The sequence below is a fragment of the Schistocerca gregaria genome, chromosome 4 (assembly GCF_023897955.1).
Source record: "Schistocerca gregaria isolate iqSchGreg1 chromosome 4, iqSchGreg1.2, whole genome shotgun sequence".
NCBI lineage: Eukaryota > Metazoa > Arthropoda > Insecta > Orthoptera > Acrididae > Schistocerca > Schistocerca gregaria.
The window spans coordinates 373,401,214-373,423,568 of record NC_064923.1 but is presented as its reverse complement, the minus strand read 5'-3'; the positions used below and the strand labels follow the sequence as shown (position 1 = coordinate 373,423,568).

Below are 22,355 nucleotides of genomic sequence, written 5' to 3'. Positions count from 1 at the left end.
CCACATGTGTCGTACTTGTAAAGGCACATGTTCTAGCAGCACAGGTAGAGTATCCCGTATGAAATCATGATAACGTGCTCCATTGAGCGTAGGTGGAAGAAACTAAAATGAGCTCTAAGATGGAAATTAAGCGTTTCCGGACACATGTCCACATAACATTTTTTCTTTATTTGTGTGTGAGGAATGTTACCTGAAAGTTTTGCCTTACCTTTTTGTAACACCCTGTATAGTTGAAGAAGGTCTACCACTCGTGCGACAGCATTTACTTCTCCAAGCAGCTTTCCAAGAATCTTCAACTCGAACACTACAACCTCTGTAGTAAGGCCTCCAAATGCCTCTTGAGGGACCGGAAAGGACCATTCGGGAAACTGGAGCTGAAGGAACGGAAAATCCTAGGAAGAATACTACGGTCTATGGCAGAAGAGGATGGCACCTACGGGATGAGACACAACAGTGAGCTGTACCATCTCCCGGAAGACATAATCACGAGGGAAAAGCTATTGGTCTGTTGACATTTGACACGGATGAAGCCCTGCAGACTCATGAACAGGATCATAAACACGACAGGTAGAGGGAAACCCTCCAAGCACAAATGGATCACCAATGTGGAATCACACCTGAAGGAATTTTAGGTTCCACTAGAAACCATAGAGGACGTTCCAAATTCAGGCATTTAGTTCTGCAAGAGGTATTCCGAGTATTCCTAACCAACAAAAAGAGCATAGTAACCAGCAGATCCAAATGGACAGTGGAGAGGAATGTAAATCACAACCAAAAAGTGAAAGCTTCCTGGGCTAAGGTGGAAGATCGGTGCAAAGAGTCATGAAAGGTGGAACATGATTATGACAGAATATGAGGATTAACTGCGTCAGAACATTTTACGTTGGTCTACATTTTACTACCGATAACAGCAACGTGGGACGGGGTTTATTTTATTTGACGCTGCGGTACGATCGTTACCGTGGTGGCTCTCGTAAATAATTTTATGGTACTTGAAGGTGATCGTATGATCGAAACCGGTAGCAAATAAGGAAATGTCGTATCGTCACCTCTTAATTGTTTTGGAATCTGATCTTTTTTCAAATACGAATTGCAATATCTCTTTATTTCCGCCTCCCAGATGATCGTGTTCCGATTCGGCAGCCATTTTCACCCGTCGCCGCTGAATCTGCATAAAGTCCCGATGCAGCTGATATCATTAGTTCCTTCTCTTTCCTATCGTTTCTTCCCCCTCCACCTTCAATTTGCGTATTAAGTACCACAGCTGCGGATTTCGCGTGGTACTTATTCTTTCGGACATGTCCGAAAGAACAGATACCACGCATTCATATAAAACACCATTGTTCTCTCCGATCTAATCTGTCCTCTAACCCATTTATTTGCTTGTCGTATCTCCGAGTAATTTGCAACACACGCCTCCCTATTAGCCGATGAAACATCCTCAGATCACGCCTCACCGTCACGAGTAAAATTTGTTAAGACGAACCGTTTGTTAATTTTGAGTTTCATACACATTGAAAGCTTCATTTATTTAGTTCACCAACAGCACTCAACGTCAGCTTTACTTCTGCTTGCTTTGGCTGTCCATCCACTCGTAGTAGTTGCTAGCCATTAGCAATAAATTCCAATAGTAAATACTTTTTCAGATTTTGGTAATTCGCCTGGGTTCTAGACAAGTTTCAAGGGATAAAGGAAGATTTTCAGGCAGTGAAATTTGAATCGAAGTGCAATTTCTTGGATCTTGCGAAGGCAGTAGATTATAAACCGATTTTTATCCAACACAATTGGCTTTGTTCTAGCGAACGGTCTCTCGTTAGTAGCTATTATTACTGGTAGAACTCCTATGAGTGCCGATTAAATCAGCACGAATTGCAGGTGACGAAGTAGATTTTCAACTATGGTAGCAGTCCTCCTCGGTACCTGCACAGTCACATATTGCTAAACAAAGGGGTCTGGGTTCGACTCGAGCCGGGTCGGGAAGTTTCTCCACTTGAGGACTGGTTGTAGTGTTGTCCTTAACATTCGTATCGTCATAACGACATTATACTAGTGAGACGGTTGAATGGGTCTGAAAGCCAATAGAAAAAATACACTAGTGCCCAACATCAGTATCTTCTCTAGTATCGCCTCTTGAAGAAATGGTTGCCGTTCCCACACACACACAACTTGGTGAGTGCCCCTAGCAGAGTTCAAGCTGTCATAAACACCACTAGTGGACACACCCTATTATAATGTCCACTTAAAGGTGTAGGAAAGGATATCGCAGAGAATGTCACGTCCTAGATGATGATTGAAGCTGTCGTTCTGCAGTGAAGTCTGCTTCCGAGCTCGATTCCAGATCAGGGACACAGATTTACTATCCGAAACTAGAGAAAGTAGTGATGTTGGACACTGCGGTCTGGAGCAAAATTGAAGGTGTGTTTTCTCAATTCCGGGGATCGCTGATGTATGTGAACAGTTTTTAGCCGGCCGGGGTGGCCGGGCGGTTCTAGGCGCAGGTTCGAGTCCTGCCTCGGGCATGGATGTGTGTGATGTACTTGGGTTAGTTAGGTTTAAGTAGTTCTAAGTTCTAGGGGACTGGTGACCTCAGATGTTAAGTCCCATAGCGCTCAGACCCATTTGAACCATTTTTGAAAACTACGGTAGCAATGAAAACAAAATTCCAGAGCTGAAGGAACCTGTTTTATTACTTCCTATGTGCAATGCTGGACTCCATACCACACACAAAAAAGAGCTTTTAAAAATAAGCAGAACCAAATACCATCAATAGCCATTCATTTTTTGTTCAGCGAGAAACATAAAAAACGAGTTTCAATTGCTTAGTATTAATAATAGTTTGTTACTTTAAAGATAGGAGTGGCAAATTTTTTTTGCAGGTTTATGTTTAATTTGGTCCTACATTTTGTTTAGGGTAATGGATGACATTTTACCTCTTTCTGGGGTAATGGACGCAGGAAGTTTTGAACCAATGGTCCAGCCGAGGCCGAGTACAGATAGCCGTTCAGCCAGAGAAGAACAGCGGGACAGGAGGGGGCAGTGTGGCAAACTACAGCGCAGATTCGCGGCCGCCGCGGGAGATGTCGCGTGGCGGCGGTGAGCCATTATATGCTAATAGGCCGCACGCACTGGGTGGGGGTTGGTGGAGGGGGGGGGGGGCTGGAAGAGAGGAGGGGCAGCCGTCCGCACATTTGCCAAACATCCCACGGCCGGCCATCCCAATCGGACGGCGGCGACTAGGAGGCGGCTGGACATGAGATCGCACAAGCTCGGCCGGAAAAAAGGAAGCCAGAGGCGAGGAGAGAAGGAGGGGCCACAGTTGGAGCTTCGCAATTGGCGCTCGGAGCGAGACCTTGTGGGCGAACAAAGGCGTGAGCATGCGTTGTATGCTCGAACGTTTCCGCGTATCCACGAGGCAAAAAGAAAACTAGCTGTAAAAACTGTTCACATTCATCAGCCATGCCCGGAATTGAGAAAACACACCTTCGAGTTAGAACGTCGATTTTGCTCCAGACTCCACGGTCCGACATCACTACTTTCACTAGTTTCGGATAATAAATCTGAGTCCCAGATCGGGAATAGAGTTCGGAAGCAGACTTCTCTGCAGAGCGACAGATTCGTTCTTGAATCATCTTCTAGGACGTGACTTTCTTTGCGGTATCCTTTCCTGCACCTTTTAGTGGACATTATAATGGGGTGTGTCCACCAGTTGTGTATATGACAGCTTGAACTCTGCTAGGGGCACTCAACGAGTTGTGTGTGTGTGTAGGAACGTCAAGCAGTTCTTCAAGAGGCGATACTAGAGAAGATACTGATGTCGGGCACTGGTGTCTGGAATCGACGTCGTAACTCGTCCCACAGGTGCCCCATGGCATTCAGGTCACGACTCTGGACAGGTCAGTCAATTTCAGGAACGTTGTTCTCCAAAACCCATGGCCTCGCAGATGCTGCTTTAAGACAGGGTACATTGTCATGTCAACGCAGTCATCCTATCCCAGTACAAAACGCTGTAAAATGTGTCCATATCCCTCCAAATTTAACAAAGTGCCAACTCTTCCGTAATTCATTGTTGCCCCGACACATGACGGCAGGTAACGTTCTCCAGGCTTCCGCCAAACCCACACGCTTCCAACGGATTGCCAAACAGTACAGCGTGATTCACCCCTCCAAATAAATCGTTTACAGTAGTGTGCTGTCCAGTCATACAATGTCTCGCTTTTTACACAACATCAAGCGTCGGTTACCACTGACTATAGAAATCTGTGACCTACAAGGAGACGCTCCATCATTGTACCTTATTTATTTAAACTCCGTATGCATAGTCGAGTGGACTACTGGTAACACTTTGGAACTCGGGAGTAATTCCTTCCTCTGACTTCATGAGATTTTGTACAACCACCCACCGTGATGCTCAACGGTCCACATCCGACAGTAAGTGGCGTCTGCCTGGTCTTGATTTAGCTGCGATTGTTGTGTCGCGTTTCCGCTGCACAATCACATCACTAATAGTCGGCATACTTTTGACTAGCGGTGTATACTGGAGCAGCGAAGTAAGTGAATTTTGTAATGTGGGATGTGGGTAGAAGATACTGGCAGATTGAAACAAATCAAATGGCTCTGAGCACTATGCGACTTAACTTCTGAGGTCATCAGTCCCATAGAACTTAGAACTACTTAAACCTAACTAACCTAAGGGCATCACACACATCCATGCCCGAGGCAGGATTCGAACCTGCGACCGTAGCGGTCGCGCCAGATTGAAACAGTTAGGCGGTGGGTGAATTGGGGTGGGGGGTGGGGGCATGCATGAACAACTCAGCCGATGAGAGGGTTGCCACTTACGAAAAGGAGCCAATATGTGTGAGGAGATCTACAAAATATTATTATTCTCTAAAGTCGGTATTTAAAATTTCAAGATTAGTATTTTCTACTTGTCCAGACACAGAACCGCACACACACACACACACACACACACACACACACACACACACACACACACACACACACACACACACACAGAGAGAGAGAGAGAGAGAGAGAGAGAGAGAGAGAGAGAGAGAGAGAGAGAGAGAGAGAGAGAGACTCACGTAGAATATTGATGTGAACTCCCACAGCATCATGCTACCGATGAAATCATGTAACCAGCGTGGTAATTTATTGTTTAAACCAACACGATCCAATACAGCAACACTAGCTGTTTCAGCAAGACCTACGATAAAATGTTGCATTTACAGAGTAAAAAAACTGGAATTTTATGGACGCAATAATAATTGTACCGAGCTTAATGCCCAGGCGCAAGTCTTTTAATTGGTGGCACTTCAGCGATTTGCGCGTCCCAATTATCCAATTGGTGAAAGGTGGCCTACAGTTTAACGTGGATTACTGCAGTAGTCAAGCCTTCGAAAATGCTCGCTGCATTCCTCGGTATGAGGACGTTTCTCAACGGTCCGGCCGCCTTCACCACAGCGCTCGGCCTTTCTGAGGAATTCAATCCCTGACAGCGTGTCCAGTGGTCGTTTCTTGTCAAATGACACTAGTGAGACAATGTAGCGTTACTCCAATGAAAAATGGAGTGGGAGATAAACGGAATGCACGAGAAATACTTTGCATCGTGCTGCCTCCAGAGCTGAAAGCTGTTCGGTATTTTCAAAGCCTTCTTGCCACAGGAAGCAAACGATCTGCGCACCTTTCTAAGCCCTGCACGCGTATCGGCATGCTGCGGAGTGAGACGCAGTTCCGCCGCTTTTTGCCTCGCGTCTACTTGCCGTCCTATTCGTAGAGCACGTCAAGCCCTGCATTCCTGCTCTGCAGCGATCCACTGCCCTGACCATGGCGTTCGAACGGGCGTTAGCCACCTACTCGAACAGCTCTGCAAATTAACCTTCGATACATTTCCAGAGAATTTCGCTGGGCGTCCTGGGTCGCGGACGTGTAACGAGATACGTCTGCACAGTCCAGCGGAATCGTTTTGCTTATTATAAGCTGAAATGAACATTTGATGTTCACCCTATTCAGCTACGTGCCTATTTAAGCATTCAGGTGAGCACGTCTGTTTCAGACACTGAGCTGCCGTCCAACCACTACTACTTCGTTGAAATACAGTACCGGGTTTTCTAAACCTCAGTTTAGGCTCTCGCTCCAGCACACTACGTTAAATTGTCAAGAAGAAGCGAAAATTTCAGTGCATCGTTTATTCTATAGTTTAGATCTGGTTCCGCCGCTTTTTGCCTCGCGTCTACTTGCCGTCCTATTCGTAGAGCACGTCAAGCCCTGCATTCCTGCTCTGCAGCGATCCACTGCCCTGACCATGGCGTTCCGAACGGGCGTTAGCCACCTACTCGAACAGCTCTGCAAATTAACCTTCGATACATTTCCAGAGAATTTCGCTGGGCGTCCTGGGTCGCGGACGTGTAACGAGATACGTCTGCACAGTCCAGCGGAATCGTTTTGCTTATTATAAGCTGAAATGAACATTTGATGTTCACCCTATTCAGCTACGTGCCTATTTAAGCATTCAGGTGAGCACGTCTGTTTCAGACACTGAGCTGCCGTCCAACCACTACTACTTCGTTGAAATACAGTACCGGGTTTTCTAAACCTCAGTTTAGGCTCTCGCTCCAGCACACTACGTTAAATTGTCAAGAAGAAGCGAAAATTTCAGTGCATCGTTTATTCTATAGTTTAGATCTGGTTCCGCCGCTTTTTGCCTCGCGTCTACTTGCCGTCCTATTCGTAGAGCACGTCAAGCCCTGCATTCCTGCTCTGCAGCGATCCACTGCCCTGACCATGGCGTTCGAACGGGCGTTAGCCACCTACTCGAACAGCTCTGCAAATTAACCTTCGATACATTTCCAGAGAATTTCGCTGGGCGTCCTGGGTCGCGGACGTGTAACGAGATACGTCTGCACAGTCCAGCGGAATCGTTTTGCTTATTATAAGCTGAAATGAACATTTGATGTTCACCCTATTCAGCTACGTGCCTATTTAAGCACTCAGGTGAGCACGTCTTTTTCAGACACTGAGCTGCCGTCCAATCACTACTACTCCGTTGAAATACAGTACCGGGTTTTCTAAACCTCAGTTTAGGCTCTCGCTCCAGCACACTACGTTAAATTGTCAAGAAGAAGCGAAAATTTCAGTGCATCGTTTATTCTATAGTTTAGATCTGGTGTTCATTAATGAAGCCTGATAGTAATTCTGAGACTACTGGCAAGCATACGGAACGACTGTATGTTATTAATGGACAAATAAATAGTTACAAAACTTTCGTAACATAAACGTTCAACTCCCAACGGCTGCTTTGTAGCAGAAATACGCAGAGTATCTTGCGATTATCTCCTCCAGCGCTGAGAGTAGCTCTTTGCGTTCTTTCTTCACCCCTCTCACCCTCCGCGCTCCTGTTCCTTGCCCCCCTCCCCCCCTCCACCAAATGTCCCCTGCATGTACAGCGCAACAGATGCTGGACGCGACAACCGTGTATTTTGTCCACCTACTCTTCGCTGCTGGTTAAGGTGGCCAGTGTTTCTTCGTCGGAAAAGTGTGCGCTGTCACTTGCCCGATCCCTTAATTGCTTTGCGGGAACTAAAAAGACCCCAGAGACAACAGAAGAAATGAAATAAGCGAGGCAGAATTCCTCCGTAAATGAAACGCTCTCATAGTACGAAGGCCGGGCAAATTACCGCAGCTTAAAGTGCACGGGCGCTTTATGTTCGTTCTCTCGAGAGTTGCGGACGTCACGCGATGCGCATTATTTGCACTGTACGCACCTGAGTAATTACCGTAGCGAGAAAACCAGTGCGAAGGGACTCGGTAACTGAACTCAGACATGAAGAAGCTTTTAAGCCTAACAGAAAAAAAAACACTCATTTCTGGAAATGTTTTCAGGCGTCCTTACCCAATTCACTGTACAGGATATCTAAAATTGACGGACAAGAATTTCTATCCCATTTCGTATCTACCGTAGTATACTAAGAAGAGACTTGCTACACTTTATGGTCTCCTCAAAATTATTCGATATGTAAACTGGCTATGTAGTCCACCTATGGAAGAACTTAGTTCCCTGGGACTTGAACGTTACAAACAGCGTTTTCCTCATTTGTTTGCTGTTCACTGAGGATCTCGCCTTGATACAAGATGACGAACATGATCTGCAGGTAGCATTCTGTTAATTATCACAAGTCTGAGAGGAGTATGATTGGGCATAACCTAACATAAAATAAGCGTAATTGCATGTCGAGAAAAATGAATAACACGGAGTATAATAATCTATCAGAATAATCTTCCAGAAGAAAGATACAACAGTATTAAATTACTGTAATGCGATATTTGCTATCAGAAAAGTCGAGTAGTGATAATAAGTTTCGCACATGTGGAAACACTGTCACAAACAAAAGAAGGAAAGAATCTCAACTAAAGCCTTAGAAAGGAACACTGATGCGCGAACTCCTATATGACAGTGAGCAAATGAAGTGTAGTTCTCAGTAAACAGAAAACGGAGCACAACTAAATATAAAGCCGTCAAAATACATCATTTAAGAAAGTATGATAAGTGGTACGCTTATGGCGAACGAACGGAAGGCATTAAGATCCCGCACACAGAAAAACCACAAATACATAGACAGTAACTTGGACGAAACTTATCTGCAAGGTTACAACTTCATTTAAAAAAACGGTGGACACAGAACAAAATGAAGACTTTTTTTTTTTAAGAGTTAGCATTCCGCGCTAACGCGGATACGCGGTGGTTATCAGTCAATCCGAAATACGAATTTCTCTACTTGATGGGTCCTGTGCCTGATATAGCGGGAAATGGTCTTGCCGTTCGCCATAGAACTTTCCAGGTGCTACATTTTAGTTGTTCGCCGTGTCGTGGATCTGTTCTTTCCCTAAAGCGGGATGAGCTACGGAACTGAATTTGACTACCTTACTCGACGTGTCTCCACAGTAATTAAACTACACAGATCACCATATGCCACTGCCTTTAACTGCACCATCTGATCAGCAGTTTAATTAAACCTTGGATAATTTCCGGCTACCGACTACTCTATTTCAGAAAATTTTCTTGTTATCCTCGGCCGAAATATTTCAAAATTAAAGTCTCGCGATTGTCTCGTACAGCCATTTAGTGTGGCAGGTCTTCAATGATTCTACCAACCGACTGCTACTGCTAGCGGCACTACACACAGGGCAAACAAACCCATGTATGCGGGCAGAAATGCAGTTTCACTTATTCTCGCCGGCCGCGGTGGTCTCGCGGTTCTAGCCGCGCAGTCCGGAACCGTGCGACTGCTACGGTCGCAGGTTCGAATCCTGCCTCGGGCATGGATGTGTGTGATGTCCTTAGGTTAGTTAGGTTTAAGTAGTTCTAAGTTCTAGGGGACTGATGACCACAGCAGTTTAGTCCCATAGTGCTCAGAGCCACTTATTCGCACAGTTTACCGACATTGTCACCCTTCTCGTATGCACACATCGATATTCGGACAGCAACCTTACAACCATTTGTGCCGATTCAATAAAGATTTTGTACAAAAATTAAGCTCATATTTAACTGGCATTTGTGATTAGATTTATCAGTTCTAATAGAGAAGAAAAAGGAACACAAACAACGTGTCCTCTGCGTAACTACGCAACGTTTGCGCCATTGACGGGATTACTCACACAAATAGTAATTTATACTGCACAGTTTCCTTATCAAGGGTCACCCTCCATTTGCAAAGCATTTCCCGAAATATCGCGACTACAATGTCTTAGGTGCGAGTGTGAGCATATCTCGTTATCCAAGCGCTGCGACTGCAAGAGAAGCGTGGCGAATTACTCGTACCCCGTTGTGCTGCTCCGATGGCTGATTTACGAGCGGTTCACAGCGTAAAATTCAGATCGTACGAGCGCAAGTCGAGCACGGAATGTATAATTCACCACACTCACTCACTCACACGCACACGCAGACAGTGTAAAAGCAAGCAAACGTCGCCCAATATCGTACGGAGCAATGTGTGTGCTCGGGGCACGAACTGTAGACACATGACTCCTCGCACGATGTTGGGCTCACATCCGTGTTTCGTAATTGTGCAGCTTTATATTTTATCGCACAGTAAGTCAGAGGGGAGCATAAGCCGTAATAAAACTTACCGGGCTGCGTGGAGTTGTCCAAGTCGACGGCTTGCAGGATGAGCGTGAAGGACTTCTGCAAAGAGAAGAAGAAAACACTGTGTGAGCCAACACAAGCCAAGCCAGGGGATTAAGAGAGCCTCGCATGGGCACACAGAGAAAAAGAGAAAGAGCGAGCGGGTCTAGTGATCAGCGCTAACAGCTTTGGTAAATAAAAGCTGGAAGAGAGCTCTTGCGACGCGCTTCAGCACCGCGCCATTGTCTGCGAGGTGTTCCCTTTCGGCAGAACGCCGCTCAGCTTGCGGTCCAGCTCTGCAACGATCTTTGGAACTAACATTTTTTATGTAAATAGAATAGAAATGCACAAATTCTTTTTTATCTACTGCAGCATACAGGAGAGCGCTTCAAGGAAATGATAAGTGAATCACAATGCGGTTGTAAATGCTCGCCATCATATAGCTTCGAAAACAACCCACCATCATTCTGCAAATTTTCGCGTTATAGACATTCGCCTGTTCCGAAATTTGAAGCTGGTCGTACCATCTTCTTCGTGGTAGTCCTATCCTTCTGCCTTTTTCGCGTCTGTAGCCGTAGACAGTGGACAAAAATACGAAGACATCACGAGAAACTCATGCTTGAACACAAACGGAGATGCTGTTGTATTTGACCACGAACGACACCTTTGCAACGTCCTCAACACGTTGCAAGTGGCAGTCCTGGTCGTAACAGTGTTTTGTGTAGTTTTGAGTGCATCATGTCGGAGCTCAGCGCATTCGAACGTGGACAATTTGTTGGTGCTCCTAACGCGTGTACTTCCGTAACCAAAGTAGATGAAGTTTTGGTGTCTCAAGAGGTACCGTATGAAAGATTTATACCTCATACAGGGAAAGTGAAAAGAACATCCCATAACTCACGACGAGGACGGAAGTTTGTGTTAATTGAGCGTGAAGGACGCTGATTGAAGAGGATTGTGACGAAAAATAAGAGGACTTCAGCTGAAAATGTCTCTGCGAAACTGAATGTAGAGAGCTCTGTCAGCACTGTAACAACACATAGGCAGCTCCGCAAGCAGGGAAACGCAAAGCGCCCTGTAATTCCAAACCCACACGGCAGTGATGCAAATGTCCGCAACTTGAAAACAGAATACCGAAACCTGGACTAGCCGGCCGCGGTGGTCTCGCGGTTCTAGGCGCGCAGTCCGGAACCGTGCGACTGCTACGGTCGCAGGTTCGAATCCTGCCTCGGGCATGGATGTGTGTAATGTCCTTAGGTTAGCTAGGTTTAAGTAGTTCTAAGTTCTAGGGGACTAATGACCACAGCAGTTGAGTCCCATAGTGCTCAGAGCCATTTTAACCATTTTGAAAACCTGGACTACGGGGCAATGGAAGAAATTTATTTGGTCGAATGAGTCTTGTTTACACTGTTTCCAACTACTGGCCGCGTTTACGTCCCACGAGTGAAACACGGCGGGGACTCGGAGACGATTTGAGCAGCCATATCGTGGTATGTCATGGCCTCAATGGTTAACCCGTAAGATCGCATTACTGCCAATGGATAATAACGATTTTTGCTGATCAGGCCCGTCCCATGATTCAATAGTTGTTCCCCAGTGGTCATGCTGTGTTCCAAGCCGACAGTGCCTTCATTTCCCAGGACTGGTTTTATGAGTACGAGGATGAATTGTCGGGTCTCACTTGGACACCACAGTCACCAGATCTCAATATTATAGATCCTTCATAGTCTATTTCGGAGAGAAAGATACGTGTTCGCTCTTCATCTCCAGCTTCGTTATCTGAACTTGCCACTATTTTGGAGGAAGAATGGTCTAAGGTTCCCTTTAAAAGCATGGAGAACCTGCATTTAGCCATTAGGTGACGACTGGAAGCTGTCTTGGATGTCAAAGGGTTTCCGGCACCGTGATAGGCATGATAATGTGTAACGTTTCTGGTGTTCGACAGTTTTGTCCACGCCATGTATTCCGCAGTTTATATAGTACTTTGCAGCAGACATTAAATTGGATAAGCAGCAAACTCTCGATTTTCCTGGTTAACACTTGCCTGAGACTGCACGGGTAATCGAAATACACCAGTAATTTAAAATGCTCTTGTTTTTACCGGAAGCTGCTATTTTCTACACATGAAACATGTTCCATTTGCAAACTCACTGTATTTCGATACACTTGCTATCAGTTAGCTTTCGAGAAATAACAGTACATTTTTTTATGTTTCTCTTTATTATTCACTTTTTCCTTGGCGCCTGGTATCTTTTTTTGTGGAGAGTCAAAACATCAGTATAGTCAAATGTATTTTCTCCTACATAATCCTATAAGATATCAACGCATTCAGTAGCTAGGTGTTCACCATAACGGGACTGATGACCTCAGTAGTTAAGTCCCCTAAAATTTCACATTCACCATAACGAAATCGTCGATCACTTCTTCTTCGCTCTCTTCCTCTACCCAGGAATACACAGAGTAATTTGTACAGGCAGTACGTTCCCGATTATCACGGAGCGGACTGCAATCGGCATCCTCTTCTGAGGGTAAAGAAATGGCTCTTAAGCACAATACTGTGTTCTAAACGAAAAGATTCCTTCTAACTATAACAGAATACTTAACGTTTGATTATTCTTTTGTTCAAACGTCGTCGAACTATGAATGGGCAATGTGCACCCCGAAAAATAGGAAATTTTCTGTATAACGGCTACTTTGCTCGAGTTGGGAATGTGCTGTCTACGTACACTGTTCTTTTTCACAGAAGTGGAGAAGTGGGACACTGTCCAACTATACCGTGTAAGACCGGAAATACTGTATGTATCATAAGACTGTTCGCGGGGCACGTGATCGCACAATTATGGAACACCTGCGTCTCTCAATAAGGGCGGAGTAAAAAAGAAAGAAGAACAAAATTTCCTCTAAACAAATTGCCTTTCACGCGCGATATTTCTTACGAGAAGTCGAAGGACAGTAGGAAAGAAACACATGACACAGAGAGAGGAAGAAATGTTGGGCGAAGCGACATAAAACTTTGCGCTCGAAGCCCGTTCTCCTTGGTGTACGACTCGGGAAATTGGCCGTGGAAATACGGGACTTGTTTGCCTGTCGCGCCAATTGAATTATAGGAGTAACGTCTGAGGACATCTCCACAGAATGGAGCGCAAGGGAGTGAGAGGGAAGGATGCTGGGCGTAAGAGGATTGTGTGGAGAGGGACGGGGAGAGGGGAACCCGTGGTATGTGGCTGTGGAAAAAAAGGCAAAATTAATTACGGATAAAAAGACCGTCGCCCGCGTGTTCAGCGGGTAGGCTGTTAAAAATCTGGCAGTTGCAAGAGAGCACCTGGCAGCGGCGGCCGGCACCGGCTGGCCTTGCTGCGTGTGTGCCTCCGCCGAACAATTATAATGAGTCGCATAAATCGCAGCCCCACGCCGTCACAGCTGAGCGCCGCTTAAACGGTTTCCAGCAGCGACGGCCACATTTGCGCTCGCTCCGCCCCACTATCAACGGCTGATCTCCAGTCAGATGGTGGACCGATCGCGGCGGCCACATCGAGTTATCGGCAGTTGCTCTGGAGTTGTTATCTGCTTGCGACGTCACTGCGACAGTGCTAATTAAATAATGCGTTGGTGCAGCATTATGAGCATACCACTTAAGTGACTGTTTAGCTGTAGCGACTTTTCCTGAAGTTTGTAGTATTCAGCCAGTGTGAGCAAATATTTTTGCAACGACTAGATGTTTACTTCCATTTATTTTCAGATACGCGGTTTTAACATGAAATAAATTCACAATTGCGAATAAGGACAACCATCAGCTGTAGACTAGAATGACGACAATGAAAATTTGTGCAGGACTGGGATTCGAATCCAGATTTTCCGCTTATCGCGAGCGGTTGCCTTACCATTTGGCTATCTGTGCACGACCTACGGCCACACCCAAACCTCAATGTTGTCATTCCATTCTACAGCTGATGGTTGTCCTTATTCGAAATTGCGAATTCATTTCATGTATTTCATAACGGCTGTAGTCTCCGCAGTGTCTGGAACTTTGCGTGGTAATCAGAATAACACAGGCACTCCAATACTGTGCGTTGGTTTTATCAGATAGTCCGCCTGCTCAGTTGGGTGGTACCGTGCTCGCCTCCCATGCAAGAGGACCCGTATTCGATTCCCGGCCGGGTTGCAGATTTTCTCTGCTCGGGGACTGGTTACTGTGTCGTCCCCATCATCAATTCATTCTCATCACCGGCGCGCAAGTCGCCCAATGTGGCGTCGACTGAAACAAGACTTGCACTAGGCGGCCGAACTTCCCTGATTGGGGCCTCCCGGCCAACGATGCCATATGATCATTTCACTTCATCAGATATCACATGACTTTTGACGAGTATTTAATACACAAGTCACTGTAAAACACCATACGTTGGATTCTGCGACACAGGTCGTTTTACAATCGATAGGCAGTATCCTGTTTCAAATGAACATGTTTGTAACAACGCTATTGTCACGTCTGGCAGCAGAAGCCCCATTACCAAATGTTACACCTATTCATGTATTTCGTACAACTGTGAGAGGTCTGTGTTGATATGTGATATGGAAACATATGACAGCAGTGAAGAAGATAGTTTAAGATTTTATATAAATGTATTGTGCCTGCTTTGTGCAGATAAGGTTTTAGACTGGGGTTCCAGTCTATATTGCTACTAGTATGTATCGTACGATACTAGACGAATGGTTTAGTATAGGTTGTTGAACAAGTGATGCTTTGCAGCTATCAGATATTGCAGCTATGACTTTTATTTCTTTGTCGTATTTGTATATTTTGACACAAGCTGCCCAGTAGAGATAACTTTTAGTTATTTAACGGGAGCATGCTCAGCATGAGTGGCGCCTTCTTAGCCATGAAAAAGCCGTTCACCAATAAGTCATATAATTACGTAAGTATATAATAATTTAATTAGAAAGTTAATTTTGTTATCATGTGTTTGCTGTTGCCGACATGCTTACTGTTCAGTTTTTTTCTTTAAGATATCAAAATAGTACTTTTGTGAGAAGTATAAATAAATAAACAAATACTGAAGGCTGGAGGTAGACTCATGCAGTAAGCTAACTGCAGAGAACATTCCTCAAAAACACTTTACATTGTTTTGATTATTGGGGAGGAGAAATACGCGAAACAGATGGTAGCAGCTCTGACACATATTGCTACTGTTAACGCAAGATTCCACAGTAAAATTACGATTCTGTCTTTTAAAGGATGATATACTTCTCTAATAGCTCACTAATAATTTTGAGAACAGGAATACCGATGAAACTTATGAGCATACAAGGAGTTCCAAATATTTAGCGTCAAAATTAAAAAGAGGATATACACATCTTTCACGGTTTCTCTTTTCGTGTACAAATTTCATATCGTTGATCTAGAATCGTGGCTTTCATATTCACGTCATATATACATACATATATATATATATATATATATATATATATATATATATATATATATATATATATATATATATATATATATATAGTTACCATTTTGCTCTTAAAATATTCTATTTAAAAACGTCGAACAGATATATATTAATAGCTAAAGATACATATAGTTTTATGAAATTACTGTCTAATTTGGTTCTTGGGGCAACAAACGTTCTCAAATTATGTGAAAGAGTTACACAAAAAGTGAAATTTGAGAATATTGACCAGTCTTGAAAATTTGTCTGATAATATGCAAGTCAGCAAATCATCCACCCCTAAGTGTATCAACGAACGTATTTCATTACATTCGTCTCTGAGTGAGACAGTAGGGATGTCCACGTTACGTGTGTGTATATCAGTGCGATTTCTGTGCCTTAAGCGATCAGAGGACGGAACACCAGCGCTTGCCTAGGGAAACTATACGACTTTTACTGAAACCACGGACGATGAGATTCTGAATTTTCATTGTCGTACTACGAGAGAAAACGTACACTACTGCAAATTAAAATTGCTACACCACGAAGATGACGTGCTACAGACGTGAAATTTAACCGACGGGAAGAAGATACTGTGATATGCAAATGATTAGCTTTTCAGAGCATTCACACAAGGTTGGCGCCGGTGGCGACACCTACATCGTGCTGGCATGAGGAAAGTTTCCAATCGATTTCTCATATAGAAACAGCAGTTGACCGGCGTTGCCTCGTGAAACGTTGTTGTGATGCCTCGTGGAAGGAGGAGAAATGCGTACCATCACGTTTCCGACTTTGATAAAGGTCGCATTGTAGCCTATCGCGATTGCGGTTATCGTATCGCGACAATGCTACTTGCGTTGGTCGAGATCCAATGGCTGTTAGCAGAATATGGAATCGGTGGGTTCGGGAGGGTAATACAGAACGCCGTGCTGGATCCCAGCGGCCTCGTATCACTAGCAGTCGAGATGACAGGCATCTTATCCGAATGGCTGTAACGGATCGTGCAGCCACGTCTCCATCCCTGAGTCAGCTAATGGGGACGTTTGCAAGACAACAACCATCTGCACGAACAGTTCAACTACGTTTGCAGCGGTATGGGCTATCAGCTCGGGGGACCATGGCTGTGGTTACCCTTGACGCTGCATTACAGACAAGACCGCCTGCGATGGTGTACTCAACGACGAACCTGGGTGCACGAATGGCAAAACGTCATTTTCGGGTGATTCCAGGTTCTGTTTACAGCATCATGATGGTCGCATCCGTGTTTGACGACAGCGCGGTGAACGCACATTGGAAGCATGTATTCGTCATCGCCATAGTGGCGTATCACCCGGCGTGATGGTATGGGGTGCCATTGGTTACACGTCTCTGTCACCGCTTGATCGCACTGACGGCACGTTGAACATTGGACGTTACATTTCAGATGTGTTACGACCCGTGGCTCTATCCTTCATTCGATCCCTGCGAAACCCTACATTTCAGCAGGATAATGCACGACCGCGTGTTGCAGGCCCTGTACGGGCTTTTCTGGATACAGAAAATGTTCGACTGCTGTCCTGGCCAGCACATTCTCCAGATCTCTCACCAATTTAAAACATCTGGTCAATGGTGGCCGAGCAACAGGCTCGTCACAATACTCCAGTCACTATTCTCAATGAACTGTGGTATCGTGTTGACGCTGTATGGTCCGCTGAAACTGTACACGCCATCCAAGCTCTGACTCAATGCCCAGGCGTATCAAGGCCGTTATTACGGCCAGAGCTGGTGGTTCTGGGTACTGATTTCTCAGGATCTATGCACCCAAATTGAGCGAAAAAGTAATCACATGTCAGTTCAAGTATAATATATTTATCCAATGAATACCCATTTATCATCTGCATTTCTTCTTGGTGTAGCAATTTTAATGGCCAGTAGAGTAAATAAGGAAATATATTAAGCGATTTAGACAGCTTTGATCACAGTAATTGAAGCCCGAATGCCTTTCAGTCCATTGGACAAGTGGAGTTACATCTCTAACGATCTCTCTAAGGGGTACTAATGTTCCCCAGTGATGTAAGAAGAAAAAACACGTGCAAGTCGACTTTATCATCGTCTCATAGAAGCCAAGGTCTAACAGAATCGTTCCAGAATATGAACGCTGAGACGAAGTGTAAGCAGATTACCGCAAACCAAAAGAGCACCGTGTGCAGCAGGAAGAGAGCAGTGGGAAGTGGGGCCTGCAGGAGCGGTGCGGACAGGCGATTCTAGGTGCAAGTCATGCGCGGGTTCGCACTGCCGTTGGCGGCTAGGCCAGGCCAGCTCGTGTGTGGTCCGGGGCGCCGCTATCGGCGCATCTCGCCTGCCCCTCGCGAGCGAGCAGTGCCACCGCCGTCGGCGGAATCCGGCCTAGCGTCTCAGCTGCCGCCTAATAGCGGACACGGCCGCCGCTCTCATTAATCACGCGACTCCGCTGAGCTACTCGTCCCAATTAATGGCCTCCTAATTGCGAAATCAAATCGCCGGATCGCTCATACTCCTCCAAGAATATTTACTGTGCGTCTACCGCTGAGAACCACCCGTGTTTCTCCATCAGCTTGATATCCACGTGCTACACGCCTTTCTAATTTTTCTGTTACTTTATGCCCTAGTTTCAGACGGTAACAAGTTCATCGCTGTAATGTTTAAAAGGAGGAGGCCAACAACGTTTTAATAATTCTCACACCATAGCACTGGTTTATGATAAGAAGTTTTCATTGTCAATAAGTATTCGGAGTAGGTAGAATGAGACACAAATTACTAGAATTACGATGGTTGTCCAAAAAGTAAGTTCCGGTCCGTCGCGAAATGGAAACCATAGTGAAAGTCAGAAATGTTTTATTTGTAACAGTTAGCTACCCTTCCGGCTACTTCTTTACATAGTCACCACTTCGACTTAGACGTTTGTCGTAGTGCACATACCAAATTTCCAATACCCTCGTCACAGAATACAGCCGCCTGTTGTTTCCGCCAATTCTCTAAGCTGACCCCCAGCTCGTTGACTGCGTCAAAATAGTGTCTTCGTTCATGTGAGCAAAGACGAAAATCGGAAGAAGCCACGTCCGGGCTGCATGGTTGCTGATCAAACACTTCCCATCGAAAACGCACAGGAACGTCTACATTGCCCCTGCATTGTGCGGCTGAAATTTGTCCTGTAGAAGTAAATGCAGTTACTTTGTATGGGGTTGCGTGAAATCAGGCGAAATCTCTTGGCGGGCATCCGTACTTGACGGGAGACCATATATTGCAGAGCAATATGAAGTGGGACAAGCATGTAATGGCAGTTGTGGGGAAGGCGGATAGTCGTCTTCGGTTTATTGGTAGAATTTTGGGAAGATGTGGTTATCTGTGACGGAGACCGCTTATAAAACACTAATACGACCTATTCTTGAGTACTGCTCGAGCGTTTGGGATCCCTATCAGGTCGGATTGAGGGAGGACATAGAAGCAATTCAGAGGCGGGCTGCTAGATTTGTTACTAGTAGGTTTGATCATCACGCGAGAGTTACGGAAATGCTTCAGGAACTGGGGTGGGAGTCTCTAGAGGAAAGGAGACGTTCTTTTCGTGAATCGCTACTGAGGAAATTTAGAGAACCAGCATTTGAGGCTGACTGCTGTACAATTTTACGGCCGCCAACTTACATTTCGCGGAAAGACCACAAAGATAAGATAAGAGAGATTAGGGCTCGTACAGAGTCATACAGGCAGTCATTTTTCCCTCGTTGTGTTTGGGAGTGGAACAGGGAGAGAAGGTGCTAGTTGTGGTACGGGGTACCCTCCGTATGGTAGATTGCGGAGTATGTATGTAGATGTATACATTATAAGCATCTTTATGTGCTGACTGTGCGTTCAGAACTGCATATTGCAACGTGCCGCGACCGATGGGCGTACTGGAGACACTGCCCAACACTTCTATGCGAAGCTTCATAGGGTTTTCATTTCGCGACCGATAGGAACTTATTTTCTGGACACCCCTCGTCGAAGAGAAGTCTGTCACTAATAAGAAGTCTACCACAGACTCTAGGAGGAGGCGAATTGTCCCTCTTGCCTTCCCCTCCCCCTCCCCTACCCCTATCCCCTCCTGACGACGCTTCTGGGACCATCAACAGAGACCTCCGCGTCAGCAACCGGCGACGCTGGCCACTAGACTACGGAGGGATGCGGGCGTTAGAAGTCAGGGCGCCCCCGGGCAGCACCGACGATAGCGTCGCGACGGCAGGGGGAGGGGGTGGCGCGGTTAAGGCCGACACGACACGACCGCGGCAGGCTGGCGGCGCTTCAGGAATTTGCGCATCGCGCCGTGACATCTCGGCAGCTGGCCTAGCGGCGCACGCGCGCGCCCGGGCCAACTGATACACGCCGGACGGCGCCGAACCCTCCAGACATCATCGGCCGCATCGCGTCTTGTCCGCCGCGCTCCCCAATCCGGCAGCGAGACGTGGCGCGAATGCAGTGTGACAGCGCGGACACCGTGCAGCTCCTCGTCGGCAGCCGAGGTGGCTTAATCCCCGCGTATCCTTTTCGGGCCGGCCAGTGTGGCCGAGCGGTTTTAGGCGCTTCAGTCTGTAACCGCGCGACCGCTACTGTTCCAGGTTCGAATCCTGCCTCGGGCATGGATGTGTGTGATGTCCTTAGGTTAGTTAGGTTTAAGTAGGTCTAAGTTCTAGGGGACTGATGACCTCAGAAGTTAAGTTCCATAGTGCTCAGAGTCATTTGAACCATTTTTATCCTTTTCGCTGCCCTTCTCATCGAGAATCCCTCATGCAATTGAGGTGCTGTTATCGGCAACTTTGTGGGGGAGGAAGTTTGGAGAGAGGGAGGGAGGGAGTGTCTGACTGGCTTAATGTGGTTCGCCATAATTTTCTCTCCTGTGCCAACTTCTTCAGTCCAGAGTAGCCCTTTCTCAGTTATGGTTATACGGGGGACTTTTTTTAGCTTGGAACACTTTTCAGATAAAAAATTTAACAAATTTTCCTGTTCCATTTTTAAATGGTGGTATTCACTTTTTATGTGTGTTGCTGACCAGAATGTTGAGCTTGGAATTCAGGAAGAAATCGGTGAATTACTACACCTAGAGCATTGCACTGTACGGAGCAGAGACGTGGACGACGAGAAAAATAGAGAAAAACTACCTGGAAAGTTCTGAAATGTGGTGCTGGAGAAAAATAGAGAAAACCAAGTGGACAGATCGGGTGACGAACAACGATGTGTGGAGAAGGGCTGGAGAGAAGAGAACTATTCTGAATATGATTCTTCAGAGGACGGCCAACTGAATCGGGCACACAGTTGGACACGAGGGACTCACACGACGTAGGAGGAACTGCAGAACGAGGAAGGAGATAAAACAGACTGAAGGAAAAAATTGAAGACACTAGAATCAGAAATTCTTTGTGCGATGACACGGACCTGCTATTAGGCGGAATACTACATAGTAATAATATTTTTTCTGAAATTACAGAAATTATTCAGGAAAATTAACGTGTATCCAATTGTAAAAATGTGTTCCAAGGTACAACATGGTCGTGTACCTAGGAACAAATATTGTACTGAAATTTGAAAGTTTTGCGATCGACAAAATTTTATCAGTAAAGTATTTGGTCTTCTATCTGTTACTGTATTACTCTACTACACACGATAACCAGCAAATGAAATCAAATTGTGCAGGAGTATTATCAAACACCGGTTAAAAGTCAGATTTTGGAATGGAAGCTATTTGAAACTAATACAAATTTCCATTTTCAAGACAGGTAAAACTGTTAAGACATTGGAGAAACACAGGTAATTATCATCAGATATCCAGTGTTGCACGGTAAAAAAGCTTACATCTGTTTCAACGTACAAGATGGTTCACGACCGACGAAATGTGGGTTTACCGTACGTTATATTCGTATGTAGTTTTCAAATTATGTGCAGTTTTACTTGGCGTAAAATTCTGTAACTGAAGAATTAAAAAATATATTTGATATATTTAAATATCTAAAACTCGAAATATTAAGTGCTGCACTAAGCACAATCTCATGTCTAGTAACAACAAAAACTATAGAAAATTGTGGAAACTGTTTGTAGCCATGTCTAGTGCGTCTTCCTTCAAGTGATTCTAAAACCAATCATTGACCTTAAGTTCCGATCAAAAAACATCATGTTTTCCTGGGTGCAGTATCCACTAATTACAACCGTCTCCCCTATGTGTTCCAATCTCCATCTTCCGTCTACAGCTGCCTCACCAACGCTTCAGTTGTCTTCTTTTCCGGATTTTCGCGCAATCCATAATTTACTTCCATACAATGGTCTACTACAAACGAACATTATCAGAAATTTCTTCCTAACAATAAGGCCGATGTTTCACGCTACTAGACTTTTTTTGGTAGGGAATGCCCTCTTTGCCTGTGATAATCTGCTTTCTTAGTAGTTCTTGCTTCGTCCGTCAGTGTTATCGTGTTTCCAAGGTAGTAAAATTCGTCCTCTTCTGATAGCACTTGGTCTCCAAATTTGACTTTAATTTATAGCTAATCTCATTTCAGTTACTCCTCGTCACTCAAGCCGTTCTTCAGTTTACTGTCAATCCACATTGTGTACTCATTAGATCATTCATTTCGTTCACCACCTCGTTATTGCAGCTAGTACACCAATATTCATCTACAGTGGTTAGTGGGGAAAAAAGAATAATGAGACGAAACAGGTCGAAAAATCGGACTGTCTTGATCCAGAGAACGCATCTCTCCACACACTTCGAGCAGCAGCTTTGATTCGAAGAAACGGTAGCTGCGATGACGCTATTGTTCATCCACATG

General features: G+C 45.3%; 1 protein-coding gene across 1 annotated transcript in view; it reads right to left on the bottom strand.

Moving 5' to 3' along the window:
• Positions 1 to 22,355, bottom strand: part of LOC126266832 (protein jagged-1b) — a 521,463-nt gene that overhangs the window by 107,322 nt on the left and 391,786 nt on the right. Inside the window, exon 3 of the mRNA XM_049971392.1 lies at positions 10,126 to 10,180. Within this exon, the coding sequence (XP_049827349.1) occupies positions 10,126 to 10,180 (55 nt within the window). The remainder of the gene's footprint in view (positions 1 to 10,125; positions 10,181 to 22,355) is intronic.